Source organism: Protopterus annectens, chromosome 14.part0 (assembly GCF_019279795.1).
Source record: "Protopterus annectens isolate FY-2018-M chromosome 14.part0, PAN1.0, whole genome shotgun sequence".
NCBI lineage: Eukaryota > Metazoa > Chordata > Ceratodontiformes > Protopteridae > Protopterus > Protopterus annectens.
This window is the reverse complement of record NC_056748.1, coordinates 1,141,893,480-1,141,913,285: the sequence shown is the minus strand read 5'-3', so window position 1 is coordinate 1,141,913,285 and position 19,806 is coordinate 1,141,893,480. Positions and strand designations below refer to the sequence as shown.

General features: G+C 38.9%; 1 protein-coding gene across 6 annotated transcripts in view; it reads right to left on the bottom strand.

Annotated features, from left to right (window-relative positions):
* Window positions 1–19,806, bottom strand: part of ENTPD1 (ectonucleoside triphosphate diphosphohydrolase 1) — a 1,310,478-nt gene that overhangs the window by 88,303 nt on the left and 1,202,369 nt on the right. For 5 of the 6 annotated variants that reach the window (XM_044056932.1, XM_044056929.1, XM_044056933.1 and 2 more), the window contains exon 6: window positions 6,849–7,070. In XM_044056932.1, the coding sequence (XP_043912867.1) occupies window positions 6,849–7,070 (222 nt within the window). The remainder of the gene's footprint in view (window positions 1–6,848; window positions 7,071–19,806) is intronic. The other variant, XM_044056930.1, reaches the window with a different exon arrangement.

The following is a 19,806-nucleotide window of genomic DNA, read 5'->3' as shown; positions in this document are numbered from 1 at the left end:
GCCACATAGAAGGGACTTTCTGACCACAGTAACAATGCGGTGGTCAAAAGAGAGGTTGCTGTCAACCTGTGTTCCCAGATCTCTTATAACGCCTTCTGTGTTCAGTGGACTACCATCGATGTGGTAATTCATGGGAACCGGGTTTTTCCCAAAGGGGATGACGACACACTTTTTGGCATTGAGCTTAAGGCCATGGTTCTGACACCAGTCGTTGGTCTCAGTGAGGCCTTTCTGTAGGATGTCAACATCACTTGGGGAGTTAACAATAGCTCCCAATATGCAATCGGCTGAGATTCTCGGGTCTATATAACAAAACAGCGAACACTGATATATCGAACTTCAAAGTCCAAAGGCTGAAAACAGTGAAGGAATGGATCAGCAAATTTTTTTCCCAGGAAAAAAAAATCCACTGATCCAAAAAAAAAAAAAAGTATACAGTCAAAATTAAGTGGGGGGATGTGCCCCCCACACCCCCCCAACTTAAATATACCAACTCCGAGATCACACCATAGTGGAGAAAAAAGCAAAGCCTGGAGTACGGCCCAGCGAATAAAATTTGTTGATCCGTTCCTTCACTGTTTTCAGCTTTCGGACTTTGAAGTTTGATATATCAGCATTTGCTATTTTTAGCGTTTGCTAATGTGATACAGACCTGAGATTCCCTATATCCTTGTTTATTAGGTCCATGATGATGCATTCCATAGCTTTGCATATCAGACTCATCAGGCTAATGGGGCAATAGTTCTCAGGGTCTGTAATTGCTCCTCCTTTGTGGAGAGGGATGACTGTAGCAGTGCACCATTCGATAGGGACAAAGCCTGAGGTGAAGCTGTGATTGAACAGGACACACAGGTGAGGTGCCAGTTCACTCTGTAGTTCATGTAGAACACAGCTGGGGATATTGTCAGGTCCCATAGAAGCTGTATTCTTGGCCTTGGATAGTGCTGTTTTAACCTGTGCAGCAGTAATAATGGGTGCCTGGCAATCTACTGGTATTGTGATTGGCCCTTTGATGGGGGAGAGAGGGGTAAAGTTGGCACTGAATCTGTCAGCCAGTATATTGGCAATATCTGTATATATGTATATATAGGAGGTACCACTGTGCAGTAGCTCAGAGCACATCTGGGTATTGCCGTGGAGATTCTTTACAAAACTATAGAAGGCCTTGTGGTTGTCTTTACTATCTGCTGCAGTTCTGTTTTCATAGCTAGCTTTAGAGGATTTGATGAGGGATCTCAACTTTTTGTTGAGGCTGATAAGGAAGTTTTTCAAGTCTTGGGACTTCACCTTAATCAGCATCAGTTTCCTCCTTCTGTTGTAGAGTTTGTTTATTGCAGGGGACCACCAGATTGGCTTCCTTTTTTTGGAGGAAAGCATCTTGGTTTTATTGGATATGGTGAGATCCATGCATTTGTGTACATTTTTGTACAGTGCATTGGTGTATGATTTGGTGGTCATGCAACTATTCTTCATTTGCATGGGTGCTGTGAAATTAGCCACCTCTGTTTTTAGGAGCCCAAAGTTAGCTTTGGAGAAGTTTTTTTATGTAGGTTACCTTTGTGGGGCGGGTGGAAGGGATGTGGATTTCCAAGGTGATTAGTTTGTGGTCAGACCTAACCAGGGAGGAGTTGGCTATTGGTGTAGAGCAATGGTCGCCCATGTTAGTAATGACCAGGTCAAGTGGGAGTAAGAATGAGCTGGTCCAGGGCATTGGAATTAATGAATTCCAGGCAATGTTGGGCAAGTGTATTGGTACATGAGTAGTTTTCTCAGTTAATGGAGGGGTAGTTGAAGTTGCCCAGTGTGAGAGTGTTAGGCTGGACCCTAATATTCTCCAGGGTGCTTAGAAATGTGGAGTGTGAGCCTTGGGACATGGATGGGGATCTATTGCAGGCTATGACCTGAATCACTGTCTTACCCAATGTTAGCTGCACCTGAAGTATCTCTGATGCATTATGTTGGGCTACCAAGTCTGTTTAAAATGCTCCAGATGCATGTCTTTCTAACATGGGAGGAAACTGGAGGAAACCCACACGAACACAGGGAGGACATGCAGACTCCGCACATAAGGCACTCCAGCCAAGAATCGAACCTGAGAACCTCTTGCTGTGAGGTGACAATGTAACCGCTGCACCACTGCGCCGGCCATTGATTATGTACATATTTTATTTACAGATTAAGAAATATATCACTCACATCTTTCTATTTTTAGATCTTTATACTCTCTACTATTTCATTAACAGTGGTACTTTAAATATGCAATAACTGACATAAAGGATTTTAGTAGTATTGTGAAGAACTGAGATATATGTGCAAAATAAGAGATGTACATGTTTAATGGAGCCAGAGACCATGAATAAGCTGATGAACAACAGAAATGCAGTTAATAAAAACAGATATTATGAGATTTGAAATAATTTCAAATGGAAATACAAAAGGAATTTAGGAAATAATAATAATAATAATAATCATATGATAAACATTTTAATCTGCTCCTGTTTCTCACCAGGTTAACCTTGCTTTGATTACACCCAAATCCTAACTGGCACTTCCTCATCTATCTACTGCTCTTTTCCATGCTTCCTTGTATTTCTCTCCAGCTCTCCCCTCCAATTCAGCTGTCATGTCAGTCTTTTTTTTTCCCCACCTTGCCATTTGCTCCCTGTTCACTCTATTCTGTTTTAGTTTCACTTCTTCTGAAATTTCAGCTGTTTTTTTATGTTTACCTCTTAAATTTTCTCCTTGTCTGCTATATTCTATAATCCACTAAATCAGGACACACTAACTTTATATCTCTTTTCAACCCTAATCAACTTATCTGTTGTCTCCCATTATAAACATTGTTTCCCTATACTCCATTGTTTTCTTTTGTGCTGATGCATTTGCACTGTGTGTGTGTGTGTGTGTGTGTGTGTGTGTAGATATACAAATACATAACTATAACTTATTCATGTCACTGAAACTTCACAGTGTATATTGTTGCCTCCAAGTAAGATTTTGTGTAATCCTCACTTTTAGACAACTGTAATTTACCACCATCTGTATATAAATATGCTTGTATTTTATTACGTTATTGGACTGAGAAAAATACTGTTTTCAGTGTTCTCTGCTTATATTTTATTACATTATTCAACTTAGAACTACTGTAATGTATGTTCCCTGTGAATTTTACTCGCATTGAATTTGTAGTTAATATCTACTTCATGTTAACATACAGGTTAGATTTGAATCTAAATTGTTTATCTTTTTCAAATGAATCAGAATTGCAACAACAGATAATAGTACTAACAGGAATAAAACAAGTGTTCATGAAAATGAAATTGATCCTAACAGCAAAACAGACATCAAATATATATACAAATACCGCCTGAAGTTTCCTTGATACTGGAAAATGTAAGCATAAGTGTTAGTGGACATTAATCTGTGATAATACAAATGTTCTGTTTAGAATAATTTGGAAACATCCTAAGCCTGAGTATATATCTTATACAAAACATTTACTTGAGCAACTTGGCACACATTGTACACACTATAGATATTTTACTTTAACTCTAGATAGAACTTGTTTTTAATTATTCTTACTGTAATTGAATCAATAATAATTAGTGAAAATAATTTCTGTTACATGATCAGTTTGGCAAAATAATATATATGTTATATGTGCTATTTGTTTTATCTCAAAGTTTAAAACAAAAAGTTGTGTTCTGACTATAAATTTTGCTCCTAACATTCTAATTTTACTTACTTTGAGTTAACTGAAATTATTGTCAGCTTCAACATATGTGACTTGTTGTAACAATTTTTTTTTACTTTCTATTTTAAATGACTGCAAAACTGTAATGTACAGAAGTTCAGTTTATATTACACTTGGAACAACGTATCATTCATTCACTTAAGGTGACAAAAATATTTGCAGCTAAGTACAATTAGATACATTTTAGAAGTCATCTATAAATGTAAATTAAATGCAACCACGGTGTCTCTGTGTGAAAAGTATAAGCTATATCACTTTATCAAGTAATGGTGGAACAGGGACACTAGTCCACTTACACAATTGTAAACATTTGTTTTTGAGGGGGTGAATATTCAGTATGAGATTAAATTAATTTTAAGTGTAAGTACTCCAGAGACTTGTCTTGTTGAAATTATGAAAGATAAATCATCACAATAAATCATCAGATTGTGAGGGGGGATGGGTAAAAATAAAAATGGTTAAAATGAAATGGAGGTGACAAACTAATAGACAGAGAAAATATTGAAGGTAATAAAAGTATAAGAAACAGACACCAGACAAATCTACTGAAAGGGGTATGGAAAAACTACTATGATGGGTATGGAATGAGCAGAACATCATAAGTTGTCCTTGGTAACCAGAATGGTTCTTTTGGGTTTAACTCATTACAGCCGGGTGATACCTCCAGGTGTTTGTGTTACTGCATCCTTCTGATGCCTCTTGGTGTCATATATTGCTTGTTCATGTTTTAGTTCCAAAACCATGCTAAATGCAAAGTATTAAAATATTTCTTCTTACAGCTCACACAGTGAGAAACACAACTGTACTGTATTTGACTTCTGCATAGTGCAGGTAAAGAAATATTAATTGTTGTTCATATATGTATTTATAGTGTCATAAATTTCTTGTTTTTAAAAAAAATCATTAAAAATAAGCATCGCAGACAGAACTGGTTAGCCTCATATGAAAGCTCTCTACTGGATGAAGAAAATGCTGCAAACTGTACGTGTGCAAAATGATTAGTTGCTGATATTGTAAATTGTTTACAAAGTATTACAAGCTTAACAATGACTGTTTACTGTCACTTATAAAATTCACTTTAAGACCTACAACTTAAAGAATACTATCACTATAAAAATAACTTGTTCTGAAGAGTTTGCTATTTACACTTTTTTAGTAGCGCCTACGGTTCTAGAGATATGAATGTTTGAAATGTGATGACAAATTTGATTCTCTCAGAAAGCTGAGGCTCCGCCTATTAGAAGACATAGTGCAAACTCCCAGAACTCCCTTGGAGGGAATGAATTAATGACAGCAAAGCTAGGTCGACTTACACAAAGCAGATATTCTGCAAGGCAAATCACTCCATGAGATGCTAAATAGCATGGCTGAATTCATGCTACTAATAACTTTTCAGTCCAACACAACACATTTCTCAGACACCCACAATTGATTACGGAAAGCTAGAAGATATATTTAAGTTTCAGAAAGGATGTTAACATCATACACCATAGTAGACTGGGTGTTAAAATTAAAGAGTAGTGGGATGTGTGGTGAAAAAGAAACTGGCTACATATAAACAGAAAAAGATTTCTTCAGTTGGTGGAACACTGCAGAGTAAAATTTCGGTGAAACAGGATACCACAGAACTGTTGCTGGGCTTGATGTTGTTTGGCACTGTTTACTGGACCCTAACATTATCACGGCATATTGCTAGAGTTACAGAATGCAACTGACAACTCAAAGCCTGTGGAGGTAGCAAAATATGAGGGGGTCAGCCAGCAGCTTGCCCTACTACAAACTGTAGTGTGGTTACACATCTGAAAACTGCTGTTTCCTATGAAAAACACTTTTGTATGAACAGCACATCCATTCACCCCACTGGATATGGACAACATATCCAGTGGGATAAATACCACTAGGTCAGTTAGAGGGAAACATCTAGGTATTACAGTCGGGTCTTTATTAAATCAGCGAATGCCGATTTATCAACCCCATGTAAGTGAAAGTTTACAATCCTGAACACTTAGAACAGCAATTTTTTTCCCCAGGGGAAAAAATTGCTGTTCCAAAAAAGAAAAAAAAAACTTTAAAACATTACATAAAGTGGGGGGCTTCACCCCCCCCACACCTCCTACTTAAATATACCAACTCCGAGATCTAACTACAGTGACGAAAACTGCAAAATAATGAAGGCAGCTAAGCGATTTCTTTCCCAAGGAAAGAATTCACTTACATGCCGTTTCAGTATTTTGCATTTTCGTGCTTTCAAGTTCGATCAAGAAGCATTCAAAAGAATGCATCTTCGACCATATAATAGGGAACCTTACAATCACTATCACACTCACAGCACGGAGATAGGATACAGATAAAATGCACTACCAGGTGTAGTGGGTAAGCAGTGAAGAACAGAAGAGAAAATAAAAGCAGCAAGGTCACTGATAGCCAATGAAGAGCCATATACTTAGCCTTATATCAACAAATGTTATTTTGCAGAAAGAGAGAGAGAGCATGAGATGTGAGACCATGGAATACACTGTCAGACTATGAAGTGGACTGTGTATTTACAAAGAAATTCAACCACAACAGGGATGGATAAAAGAAAAAGGTATAAACTATAAAGAATTCATTATCGTGCTTGAGGGTGGACTATGTACCCCAGAATTCTACTCGGCCAACAACATCTTTAACTGTCACTTTCTGTGCTTTTGCTTTCCACAAAAAAACAGAAATCCTGCTTTTAGAACCAATCATGTTGTTGGCTGTTTCCAGATGTGATTCAAAAAGGCTGACCTCACAGGCGGACTGTCAAGAGGGAGCAGAGGCAATGAGCTACTTCGTCTTGTTGAGTTTTTTAGGTTTGCTAATGACTTAATATTTTGGTTTCAAATGGTCACTTCATTATACTTTTTTAAATTATAATATATAATTTGAAATGAAGCTTTACTTCTCTTGCGATTATCACTAGCTACCAATATTGCTGTGATTGTTTCACTTATTTGTTATCTTAGTACTTCACAATAGGGCTATGACGTTCAGAATGCTGCTTTTAATTCACAATGCAATACATTATTTAATAGAATATCCTGGTCCATACGAACAACTGTACACTTGCCTGTTGTTGTTTAGCCAACATAACTCTAAGGGCTTGATCTTTCCCATAGCAGAGATAACTGTGAGTATAGACATTGTATGACCTCCCATACAGTCGGAAATATGACAGATTTTGTGGAGACTCTATCTGTTCCTCAGGCACAAATGTTATCTGAGTTGAAGCTCCTCCAAGATCCAAGGCTCCATACGTATTCGTGAGCTCACTTCTAAAAATACTTTGGGGCTGAAATGAATGAAAAGCAGAGAAATTAGTAAAGCAAACAGTTCACAATTATTATCAGCTACTTGCATATGAAAGCCAAACTGCAGAAAAGAGTGGACATTGAATCCAATTTGATAACTTTCCAGACCTCGTGTTCACACAGGCATAAAATAAAGAATGAAACACATGACTATACCTACTGAGGGTCGGCTGTCTATCTTGAGTACATGAAAACATTTCCAAGTCACCATGTATTTTTCAGTTATTGTACTGAAATAGTTTCATTTTCTGAGGCAGCTAACATGGTGTCATAAAATCAAGACAATGGATGTTTTGCATACATACAGGTCATGCTTGTATTTACCTGCAGACATTTGCCATCTTGTTTCCATCATTACGTGGTAGTCTTGAAGTAATATGAACACTGACTTATCAAAGCACAACTACAAAATGCATGCTGACAATATATATTAGTGAAAAATGTGTACATACAATGGAATGTAAGACATGTGGGCCACAGGTCACTTCTGAGTACTGTGCTGATTTATTTTTTATTTTCTGTGAGTGAGTGAGTGAGTGAGTGAGTGAGTAACTGTGTCCCATGATGTCAAGAAAATAAATGGATACTATTATATACTCCTGCATCAGTCTCTCTCAGCGATAAACATATCGCATCCATTTCTTTCATCTGTACTTGAAGTGCTCCATTATTACATTTTTACATGGCAGAAGAATATACAGAGATGAAAGCTCAGAAGTAGTCAGAATTGTATGTTCTTTCTTAAATTAAATATTTATATAGAGACAGGTCAGTAAGAAATTAATATTGGGTAAAACCAAACACTTAGAAATTTGACAGCTATAAAGTTTCATTAATTTATCTTGACTCTCACTGGAGCTAAGCATGCATGCAACGCAGGCGCGTGCGCACACACACACACACACACACACACACACACACACACACACACACACACACACACACACACTTCCAGGGGATATCACAAATACAAATTCAGCTGTTCTCGCCAAACTGTACTGTATTCCTAATTCAGTTGTTTATATTGTACAAATATTGGTATGACTATCCTTCTTAAATTTACTACTTTCAGGTAAAAAATATGATTATTACACTGAAAAGCTGCCTCCTGTGACTGATTTAATTGCTTTAAATAAATCTAATCGCTGTAACACACACACACAAACATAAAACTGGAAAAAGGAATATACAGTATATGGGATGTATGCCTTTATGTTTATGCCAAGCTCCCAGGATTTGTATACTGTGCGGTATAAATTCTTCTAGAAGTCACATTAAATAAGTACATAATGGAGGCTCCAAGTTGATTTTCAGTATCCTTGCGGTTTGCTGAGGATTGTGATAAATGCCTAGATAAAACAGGAAGCTTGAAATTGCATGTGGAACACATGAAAGGTCATAAAACATACAAGATCAAATTTGTACTTAAACTGCACACATGAGTAGGATTTGAGAAAGCCTGTCACAACGGGAAAACAAATGATTTTCATGTTGCTGCAAATGGATTTGTGTTTTATTTATTCAGGTTTTCATTTTGACTAAAAGAGGCTGAGTTCTCCTTCATTAGCAAGGAGGAGATACAAGCAATGTAAGCACATTTAGGGCCAACTTTCAAATTCATGACTATTGTAAAGTTCTGGTCATGTGTCTGAGAGGTCAGTACAAGAATGCTTGTGAATAAGTAATTGTCCAGGCCTTTACAGCTCTTCTCCAGTAGTATGCATGAGCCCCCCCAATTGTTATAGAGGTGTCGAATGGTTTAAAGATAGAAGCGAGCATTTGGTGGTATGTCTAGTGGTGCATCTAGTAAAATCTAGTGTTTTATGTAAAAAAACATCCACCTAATGAAGCCCTTAAAACTGTGAAAAGTGACAGCTGCTGGGTAGACAGTAATTGATTTAAGAAGTATCGAATATTTGGCAAAAACATCCATTTTCCTTGCCTGTTCATTCTTAGCAGATACTTATGAGACAACCCACCAAAATTACATGACAGCCACCTTAAAAAGAGAATATATATATATATATATATATATATATATATATATATATATATATATATATATATATCTGCAAATGTACATGCGCTATTCTACTCTAAGTAATACCACACATTACAAGTATACCCCAGCAAAAGTTTTATTCTGTGTCTTGGCCAACCTCCAATAAACCAAAGGCTGTCTGGTTGCCCTGCACTGTGAGACCCTGCGTTGGTGGAACACTAAAGTGCTTTCAGCTACACTAGTGTATGTTAGAATTCTCTTCAGTTTAGAGGACAGCTTAAATACTTTTTGCTATAGCCTTTTACTTTAAGGTGGCACACTACTGATCCCCCCCCCTCATTTTTTCTCTTCCTATTGTACTCCTAGGTCAATTACTTAAAGCTACTTTCTTTCAACTGGAAAAGGTTTACCTATGTACCTGCAGCCCATACTTCAACTGTTTTTCCCTGCAGAAGTGGTGGTCCTTTTCACCACACTGTACTAGATTAGTAGCACAAGATTTGTAGTTCTTAGGAAGATACTGCACTGCACTGACCTGGAACTGACTCAGCTTTGTTTCCCTGATTGTTTTGTTAGCAGCTGGGCTAGTCCAGTTTTTCTGGCTTACAACCTTGTATTACACTTTCTGTCTATCTCCCTCCCCCACTTTGAACCTGCACACCTCCCTCCCACTTCTGCTTAATTACAGAGGATCAAAAAAACTGATGTAGAAAGGCACCATATTTTGACTTAGCTTTTCTGCCCTTGCTTCATAGGAATTCCCAATAGTGTACTCTCTTATACCATATTCCATTATTTTTTAATTAATACTCTATTGAGTTATAATTTACTGCATGTCCCTTTCTAAAACCCCTGCCATAACTACATTATTTTCCTACTTCTCAGTGAACTGCAGCACCCCATTGGTACATAAATAATACATTCAAACCAAAATGATAGGCTGCCCTATTTCTGTATTCGCTAAGCTTCTCACCAATTGTTTTCTGTTTGGCAACTGCTGCTCCTCCCGGAAGGTGTAACCCGCTCTGTTTGCTCCTCGGGCTCACTCTGCTCCCCTACCCTGCCCCCCAAGTTCCACCCACCCTCACTACCTGTACTTTATACATCCCCTGGCTACCTTTCCAATCACAATATACCCAAGCCAAACCCCACCCACCTGTAGATTTACATCACCCCAAACATCCATCCCCCTATAATGCTCTACATAACATCTCTCCCTATAATGCCATTTGCTCTACTAATCTCTCTCTCTTCTCTTTCCTATCTCACACATTTTCCCAACCCTTGTCATAACTCTCACACATATTCCACTACATCTTACCATCAACCTCACTTCCCATCCTACTCATCCATCTCACATGAACTCTTTACCTCTAACCCAATCTATTATTTCAAACCAAAACTGTCCCCAACCCAACCCCCCGTACTCCCCTCTTAAATGTGGTACCAGAAAATCACTACTCTCAACCCCCCAAGCTACTTTTGCCCAACACACTGCCTCACTCTTATAGATTCATAGGTTCATACTAGGCTATCTGCCCTAGGGCATTTATAAGCCTAGCCAGAGTGTGTTTGGCTTTCGCCACCCATTTTAAATTAATTTTGCTATGCCCTTTTTCGAGGTTAGTGACATCCACCCCAACCCCGGACCCATCTCTAACATCAGTCTCACCAAACCCTCCACTCAACCCACAAACTCAAAGTCCTTCCACCTCACAACACTTAATGCACAAAGCCAAAAAAAACAAAATCCCTAACCTCCATGCCTGGCTCTCCCATAACTACTGCAACATTACCACCATTTCTGAAACCTGGCTCAAAACCTATATAAAAGATAGTGAAATCCTACCACCATGTTTCCAAGTCATTCACAACAACAAAGCCCACAAAAAAGGAGGTGGAGTAGCAATAATCTACCCCTCCTCCCATACCATAACTCCCTACTCCAATAAAATACCAACCTTTGCCAACGTTGAAATTATAATAGGTTTACTAAAAATAAACAACCACAAGTCCATATGTATCGCCCCTATATTCCCCCTGTTGGTAATATCAAAACTCTTGAAAACATCCTGTTCTGGTCCTCCTCCAATATAAAAAATGAAACCTATATACTCAGTGATACCAACATCAGTTGGATCACTATTAACTCTGAAGCCCATCCCACACAATCAACCTGTACAACTTCTCCCAACTAATACAATCTCCCAACTAGACCAAATAAAGATGGTACCTCTGGTACCATTATTGACTGGAACACCTAACAACTAACCCAAACCTTATCATCAAAGCTGGAACATTATCTGATCCTCTCAGTGATCACATACCAGCCTTCGCTGACTGTCCCCCATCTCCACTGCATAAACACAACCACTACATCCAAAGCCGCAACCTCTCCTCTTTCAACCCTCTTTCTCCAAATGCTTTAAGCATACTGACTGGTCCCCTCTAAAAACCCTTCCTCTAGATGATGCCATTTCCTGCTTTAACCACTCATTCCTAACCCTTCTTAATCAGCAAGCCCCCTCACCAAACCAAATGCATCAAAACCAATCCCTACCCATGGTTATCAAAATATATTAAATGAGCCTTGCAATAATAAAAACATAAAGGTAACATTCAAACCAAAATGATAGGCTGCCCTATTTCTGTATTCGCTAAGCTTCTCACCAATTGTTTTCTGTTTGGCAACTGCTGCTCCTCCCGGAAGGTGTAACCCGCTCTGTTTGCTCCTCGGGCTCACTCTGCTCCCCTACCCTGCCCCCAAGTTCCACCCACCCCCACTACCTGTACTTTATACATCCCCTGGCTACCTCTCCAATCACAATATACCCAAGCCAAACCCCACCCACCTGTAGATTTACATCACCCCAAACATCCATCCCTCCTATAATGCTCTACATAACATCTCTCCCTATAATGCCATTTGCCCTACTAATCTCTCTCTCTTCTCTTTCCTATCTCACACATTTTCCCAACCCTTGTCATAACTCTCACACATATTCCACTACATCTTACCATCAACCTCACTTCCCATCCTACTCATCCATCTCACATGAACTCTTTACCTCTAACCCAATCTATTTTTTCAAACCAAAACTGTCCCCAACCCAACCCCCCATACTCCCCTCTTAAATGTGGTACCAGAAAATCACTACTCTCAACCCCCCAAGCTACTTTTGCCCAACACATTGCCTCACTCTTATAGGTTCATAGGTTCATACTAGGCTATCTGCCCTAGGGCATTTATAAGCCTAGCCAGAGTGTGTTTGGCTTTCGCCACCCATTTTAAATTAATTTTGCTATGCCCTTTTTTGAGGTTAGTGACATCCACCCCAACCCCGGACCCATCTCTAACATCAGTCTCACCAAACCCTCCACTCAACCCACAAACTCAAAGTCCTTCCACCTCACAACACTTAATGCACAAAGCCAAAAAAAACAAAATCCCTAACCTCCATGCCTGGCTCTCCCATAACTACTGCAACATTACCACCATTTCTGAAACCTGGCTCAAAACCTATATAAAAGATAGTGAAATCCTACCACCATGTTTCCAAGTCATTCGCAACAACAGAGCCCACAAAAAAGGAGGTGGAGTAGCAATAATCTACCCCTCCTCCCATACCATAACTCCCTACTCCAATAAAATACCAACCTTTGCCAACATTGAAACTATAATAGGTTTACTAAAAATAAACAACCACAAGTCCATATGTATTGCCCCTATATTCCCCCTGTTGATAATATCAAAACTCTTGAAAACATCCTGTTCTGGTCCTCCTCCAATATAAAAAATGAAACCTATATACTCAGTAATACCAACAGCAGTTGGATCACTATTAACTCTGAAGCCCCATCCCACACAATCAACCTGTACAACTTCTCCCAACTAATACAATCTCCAACTAGACCAAATACAGATGGTACCTCTGGTACCATTATTGACTGGAACACCTAACAACTAACCCAAACCTTATCATCAAAGCTGGAACATTATCTGATCCTCTCAGTGATCACCTACCAGCCTTCGCTGACTGTCTCCCATCTCCACTGCATAAACACAACCACTACATCCAAACTCGCAACCTCTCCTCTTTCAACCCTCTTTCTCCAAATGCTTTAAGCATACTGACTGGTCCCCTCTAAAAACCCTTCCTCTAGATGATGCCATTTCCTGCTTTAACCACTCATTCCTAACCCTTCTTAATCAGCAAGCCCCCTCACCGAACCAAATGCATCAAAACCAATCCCTGCCCATGGTTATCAAAATATATTAAATGAGCCTTGCACCAAAGGGACAAAAAATGGAAACAATATCAAAAACATAAGAAGCCTAACACCCTCCTAGCATATAAGCAACTACGAAACTCTACAAAAAAACTAATAACTAAAGACCGCAAAGCCCACTACTCCAAACTCCAGTCCTTGCACTCAACAAATCCCCAAAAATTCTGGGACTCCATCTCATCCATGCTGCATCCTGGCAACAAAAAAACCCTGCCCAGACCCCAACCTCTCCAACCTTGAAACAGCCAGCCAGTTCAACTCATTCTTCATAGACTGCATAGCTAAACTATCAGTCTCCTTCCCAACCCCCTCCTCCACCACCACCCCTTCCTGCCCCAACAACCACCCTAATCATCAACCTTCCTCCACATCCTTCTGCCTCACACCCATCCCCACAAGCACTATAAAAAGACTTCTCCTCAAACTCAAACCCTGTCGCAATGCACTTGGCAACCTTCCACTCACCTTCCTCAAACAATCTGCAACAGCATTGCTTATCCCATCTCTATTCTTATAAATAGAGCCATACAAGAATTATACGTCCCTTCTATCTGGTGCCATGCTTACATCATCCCCCTCCACAAAGGTGGCAAAAATACTGATACTACCAACTTCAGGCCTATTGCCATCCTTTCCCCTCTTTCTAAAATACTAGAGTAAACAATACAAACACAACTCATGGCACACCTAACACTAAACAATCTCCTCTCCCCTACCCATGGCTTCTGCCCTGGCCACAGCACCATGACTGCACTTTTTTCCTTTCTTGAAACCATAAACCTTGAACGCGACTCAGGCAAGTTCATATGCACACTCTTCCTAGATCTGTCAAAGGCCTTTGACACCGTATCACACACCCTACTTATATCCCAACTCTCCACCCTACACCTCTCTCCCACCACCTGGTTTTCCAGCTACTTGTCCAACTGCCAACAAGCTGTCCAATGGAAAACTTCAAATTCCCCCTTCCTTCCCACACCCACAGATGTCCCACAAGGTTCTGTTCATGACCCTGTTCTCTTAAACCTATTCATTAACAACTTTCACCAATCCATCCCAGACTCATCTATCATCCAATATGCAGGTGACTCAACAATCATCTGCTCAGCCTTCTCCCCCACCGAGCTCCTAGCAAAAACCCAACTAGCCTTCTCCAAAACAGAAACCTGGATGCAGTCTAACCATCTGGCACTAAATGCAAACAAAACCAAACCAATGTTATTTTCCCTACCAGAAACTCCATCACTGACAAATCCACATTCACCATACAGAGTCAAAACATGTTCCTTGAAATGGTTTCAAACACCAAGCTTCTTGGCATCATTATTAATGAAGAACTAAAATTTGCCACCCACATCCACTCCGCTATCAAGAAAACCCACCAAAAGTTGGATCTTTATAGGCACAACTGCTTCTTAAGCCCCTCTACCTGTCAAACTTTTGCATCCACCTTCCTACTCTGCTCGCTTATGTATGGTGCCCCTCTTTTCATCAATCTCCATCTTGGCCTTCGGTTCAGACTTGAATCCTGCTACCACAAAATCTTCAAATTTGCAACCAATTCAAAATACTCATCCCACCACTGCCACTCCCTCCTCACCCTCAACTGGCTTGAACTACCCAACTACCTCAGTTACCTACAACTCATCAATGCCCACAAGCTCATCTTTAAACCTGCCAACTGTCCAGCTCTCGCTACTTCCTTAAAACCTTACATTTCCAACTGCTCACTGTGATGCAAAAACCAAATTCTCCTTCAGGTCCACAAACCTGCACAATCTCCTGGCCATCTACTGCTGTCCCACTCCTTAGCCAAACAGTGGAACTCTCTCCCCACACACCTATGCAACCTACCTAACCATACAAATTTCAAATCTCAGCTACTCTCTCATCTTTCTTCCAAATGGGAATGCACTTGCCACACTCCAACTTAAACCCCTCCCCCTCATTCCACCTTGCACTGACTCATCCATCTACCTCTAATATTACTTCATCCCACCCAAATCAATCCCTACCCTACCAAAAACTAATTTTCTCTCTAATATTTATTTTACTATACTCTCCAATCTCATATATACTATTACCCTCTCCATGCATAATATTTTCCTAATCTACTAATGGCTAGTAGCTATACATTTTGAAATGTTAAACCTACAATTCAGTTTATAACAAAAATATTCACTTTATGTTGCAACAACTTTATGTAAATGTTAAAATTTTTGTATTGAATTATGTCTTTCATTTTTGTAACATTGTGACAAGCCAATTGCAAATATCATGGAGTTTATCTGTAAATCTTTAATTAGCTGTATGTCCTTTTGCAACATGTGAAATGTAACTTGCAATTATTGTGGAGCTTTTCTCCCTGGGCCTCCACTGCAAATGGGCTCTTCTGGCCCCAGTGGACTTCTCTGATAAAAAAATAAATATACATATAAGCCAACAGATTATGTAGAGAAAAAGTTTGCTGTGTCTTGTACTATATTTTATTTCACATTTATTTACTAGGCTTTTAGGGTAACCTTTTATAATTACCTGCAGGCAGACAAGCACAGACAGCCATCTCCTGTGGCACCTTTTGCAGTCACTTGGAAATTGTTAACTTCCATGATGGTGCAAGCTAAAATGATATTGTCACACTGCTGTACAGCACACTGCATCCCTGACCTGACTTGTACAAACATTTTCCTGCACAGATATGGGAGTTCTACAGCCTGGGAAGGCATTAGCTTCTGTTGGGTATAACAGGCCTCTATGCCCTAAACAAGCTCACATTAGCCTTAGGTGGGTTTGCATAAGTCATGTGCATTGCATGTTGTAGTTTCACATTTTATTCCACTATGTCTTTCTAACATTTGGTGTAGAAGCCCAACACTACAGCATATACACAAGGCTGAAGTTCTACAGTGAGTCTATATGTGTGATGCTGTATAAAATATTCTCACACTGACTCTTCCATGTTCAACACCAGTAAAGTCCATGGGGTTGGGGCACAGCAGGTATTCCTTTTTGGTTTCATGCTTAGGCTAAGCTGCACCAATCATTTGGAATCTGGTCCTTATTCGTACACAGTTTTATTCTCAGTTAACCACAATTTAAAAAGTTACTGTTAAAACTGCAGTGTTGTTATGCACAGTTTGGTACAGTTATAATTTTATTATTTTACTGAAATCCTGTTTGAAATCAGAACAGCACTTAAGCTATTGGTTTTGAACATTTTGAATTCTTTGTAAAAGCCTATCCAAGTCATCTGGCTTTTTCTTTAGTTAAATTTCAAGTATCTGATACATTTAGCAATTCCTAATTGTTATTATTGTATTTATAGTTGCATTGTATGGTGTTAGTCAGGGCCTGAGCTTGGTATACTGTTTGTTATATAGTAATACTATATTAACTTAGTTATTTAGAAAATATACTTCGCCCTAATTCAAGTATTTGTTTTTGGCTTATTTAGATTATAACATACAATGCTTAGGTTTAAACACTTTAATAAACAATGATTTGTCTTTCAGGTGAAGCGCACTTAACTAATGATGCTGTATAATAAAGTGCTACGACATTTGTTTATTGTAATGGGTAATCTACTCCTTGCGCTCCATTTCACTTTGTGATAATGAATCACTATAAACAAACCTCAGTATTTAAATACAAGTTCTTAGATTTAGACAGAAAAATAAATAAAACAAAAGACTTAAACAGATGACTTGGCAATAATGTGTGGGACCTGTGTGCCAAACATCTGTCTACACTTCCTATAGCAGAAGAATATTATACTGAAAAGAATAACACAGAGAAAGTGTGTTGCAATATTCAAGATGTGAAGCCTTACTGGTAACATTAGAGCAGTGGCGGATCGAGAACCAATATGGCTGGGAGAGCTATTGTTAAATGAACTCAGCTTATTACTCAGTTCTGCTCATCCTAGATCAAAGGAAAACACACTCCATCTTTTCTCTTGCTTTATCTCCCACCTCTTAACTATACTAATAAACTTTTCAGCCCTAACTAGTTCACTCCCTCAGCAACACTAGTTTGCATTTCTAAGCACTAATCGCAAATTATTTAACTGCAAAATCAACTTGACTGGAGGAGTTTGATAAGATGAGTTTTAGGGTTTGATTTTGTAGTACATACAGTCTAATGTGTAGTAGCCTTGCTATCTGGGAAACAATATCCAGTTGAGCACCCATAACGCCAGGACTTGTAATTGACATGAATGACCTCTTAAGGTCAGCAAGTGTTTCAGCTACATGGCTTCTGAATGCCCATGACATTAAACTTTTTAATTCTTTATGGATATATTCAAGCCAATGAAGTCAAACTCCACCAGCTGTGGACATGCATGGTTTAGCCTTCTTATTGACCTCGACATATCCATAGCTCCTCTTTTTGGGTCTGGCTTCTTTAATTAAACTACTTGCCAGCTAATAACAGGCAATATTAGAAAGTTCAAGGAATTATTAACAAAATAACACAAAGCTTGATCATCTAGGATGTGCTGCATCACTGTTTTTCGTATTTTCATAGCTGAGAGCCCTGCGCGTTATTCATGAGTATGATGTGACATGCCATGGTGGGAGACAGAGAAATTCATGTCCATTTATATCACTTGCTGTTTGTTCATAATTATGAAAATAATGCACTGAATATGTCAAAAACCAAGTGACGTTTTCAAGAAAACTATCTAATATTTGCACTGTAAGGTCCACATCCTAAGAGATATCCAGTATTTTCATTGCTAATTATACATTTAAACATATAATTTCATATTAATGTAATGTAAATACCTCTGTGACAACCCACCACTGGACCAAGGAGCCTCAATCCTCACCACTGGCACCTGTGGGAGGACATTAACTGGGAGGATAACAGGTACACACACAGTATTTCCAGATGCAGCTCTCTGCATCAAGTGCAATTACCCTTAACAGCACACAGAGAACACAGTCAGTCCAGGGCTGGTTTCTCTCTCTTTCTCCAGATCCCCAGTAAGACTCCCCACTGGCACAGCTATAGAGTGGAGATCTCAGCTGAGTGACCAAGCCAAGACCTCCAGCACCCTCTTTGTCCAACCAGTGCTTCGTATCCCTGCCCAAGTAGCTGACACACACACACACACCTGGGAAAGGCTAGCACAGGTTTACTAGCTATGTCACCTTCTTCCCAGACTGCCACTAGTCACTCCTTATCAGCGACTTTAGGGCCCTTAACAAAGGGTACCCAATCTTACTGTGTAATATTAATATCAATACAAATGGTAGTTTGACCAAGTGCAAGGCTATTAGGTGTGGCCCACACATACTCCAAAAACTTAAATATCTTTACACAGATCAGCCACAATGAAAGGGTTAAATATATTTAATAATAAATAAGAGAACAAGACAATACTAAATATATATTCACAGTGACATCAGAGTTCAAAACCACAGGAAATATTTAAAATAACATTCCAGTATAGGCTCACACAAATAAAGAAAAACATCTAAACTAAGCTTCACTGTATTCTTGACTGAATCTAACAGAGGTATACCGTTCCCTAGAAACCTACTTCATTAGAGAAAGGCAGATGTGGCAAATGTTTTTTGTTATTGTTGTCAGCTCCAAGACAGAATTCTCTGTCTCACTGAGAGACTTCTCATAATATCTAAAATATTACTGCTGGAATAGCTTACAGAATGACATAATTTGTGGTCATCTGACTTCTAATGACTTCTAGTTCCCAGGTAAAAACCCCATTGATGAAGCTGGCAGTATTTACCATCTAGCTGTAAAAAATACTCATACAGGGGCTTTTGCTCAGAACTTTGGTACGTGCTGAAAGTCATAAAACAATTGCATTCCTTCATGCTTCCAAAGTAGCAAATAGTTCACCCCAAAGACAATAAAGAAAGCTTCCTAGTACAGACTTTGTGTCTCTAGCTGCATTGAAACTTGTCAGCTAGCCTAAAGTAACTTAATTTCAGATATTTTTCTAAAGTTTGCTGAACTGAGGTTAACCCTCCGGTTTCCTCTGTTAACATACTTTTAAGCAGTTACAATAGTGCATGTACATTTCTGTTCTCTTCCAGTAGGGCACACTGTAGATATGTTTTAAGCACAAGCACTTTACAAATACCTTTTCAACACAAACATCTGTGCAAAGCAGTTTGATATACATATGACATACAGTTCTAATACATTTTTAACACCAGCATCTTGTATAAATTAGTTTGATATTCACAAATGACATACAATTATTTAGAAAATTCCAGCTAGCTGTGCTGGCAGTACCTCCTTTTGTCTCAATCTCAATAACCATGCACTCAAAGTAATTTCTGGCATGTGAGCCTGTATGTCTGGTTAACAAAAATGTTCTAACAATATATGCCTAGGTTGTACAGTTTCCAAGATAAGAGAATTTGTTTGGGAAAGTTTGGGATTTGTGT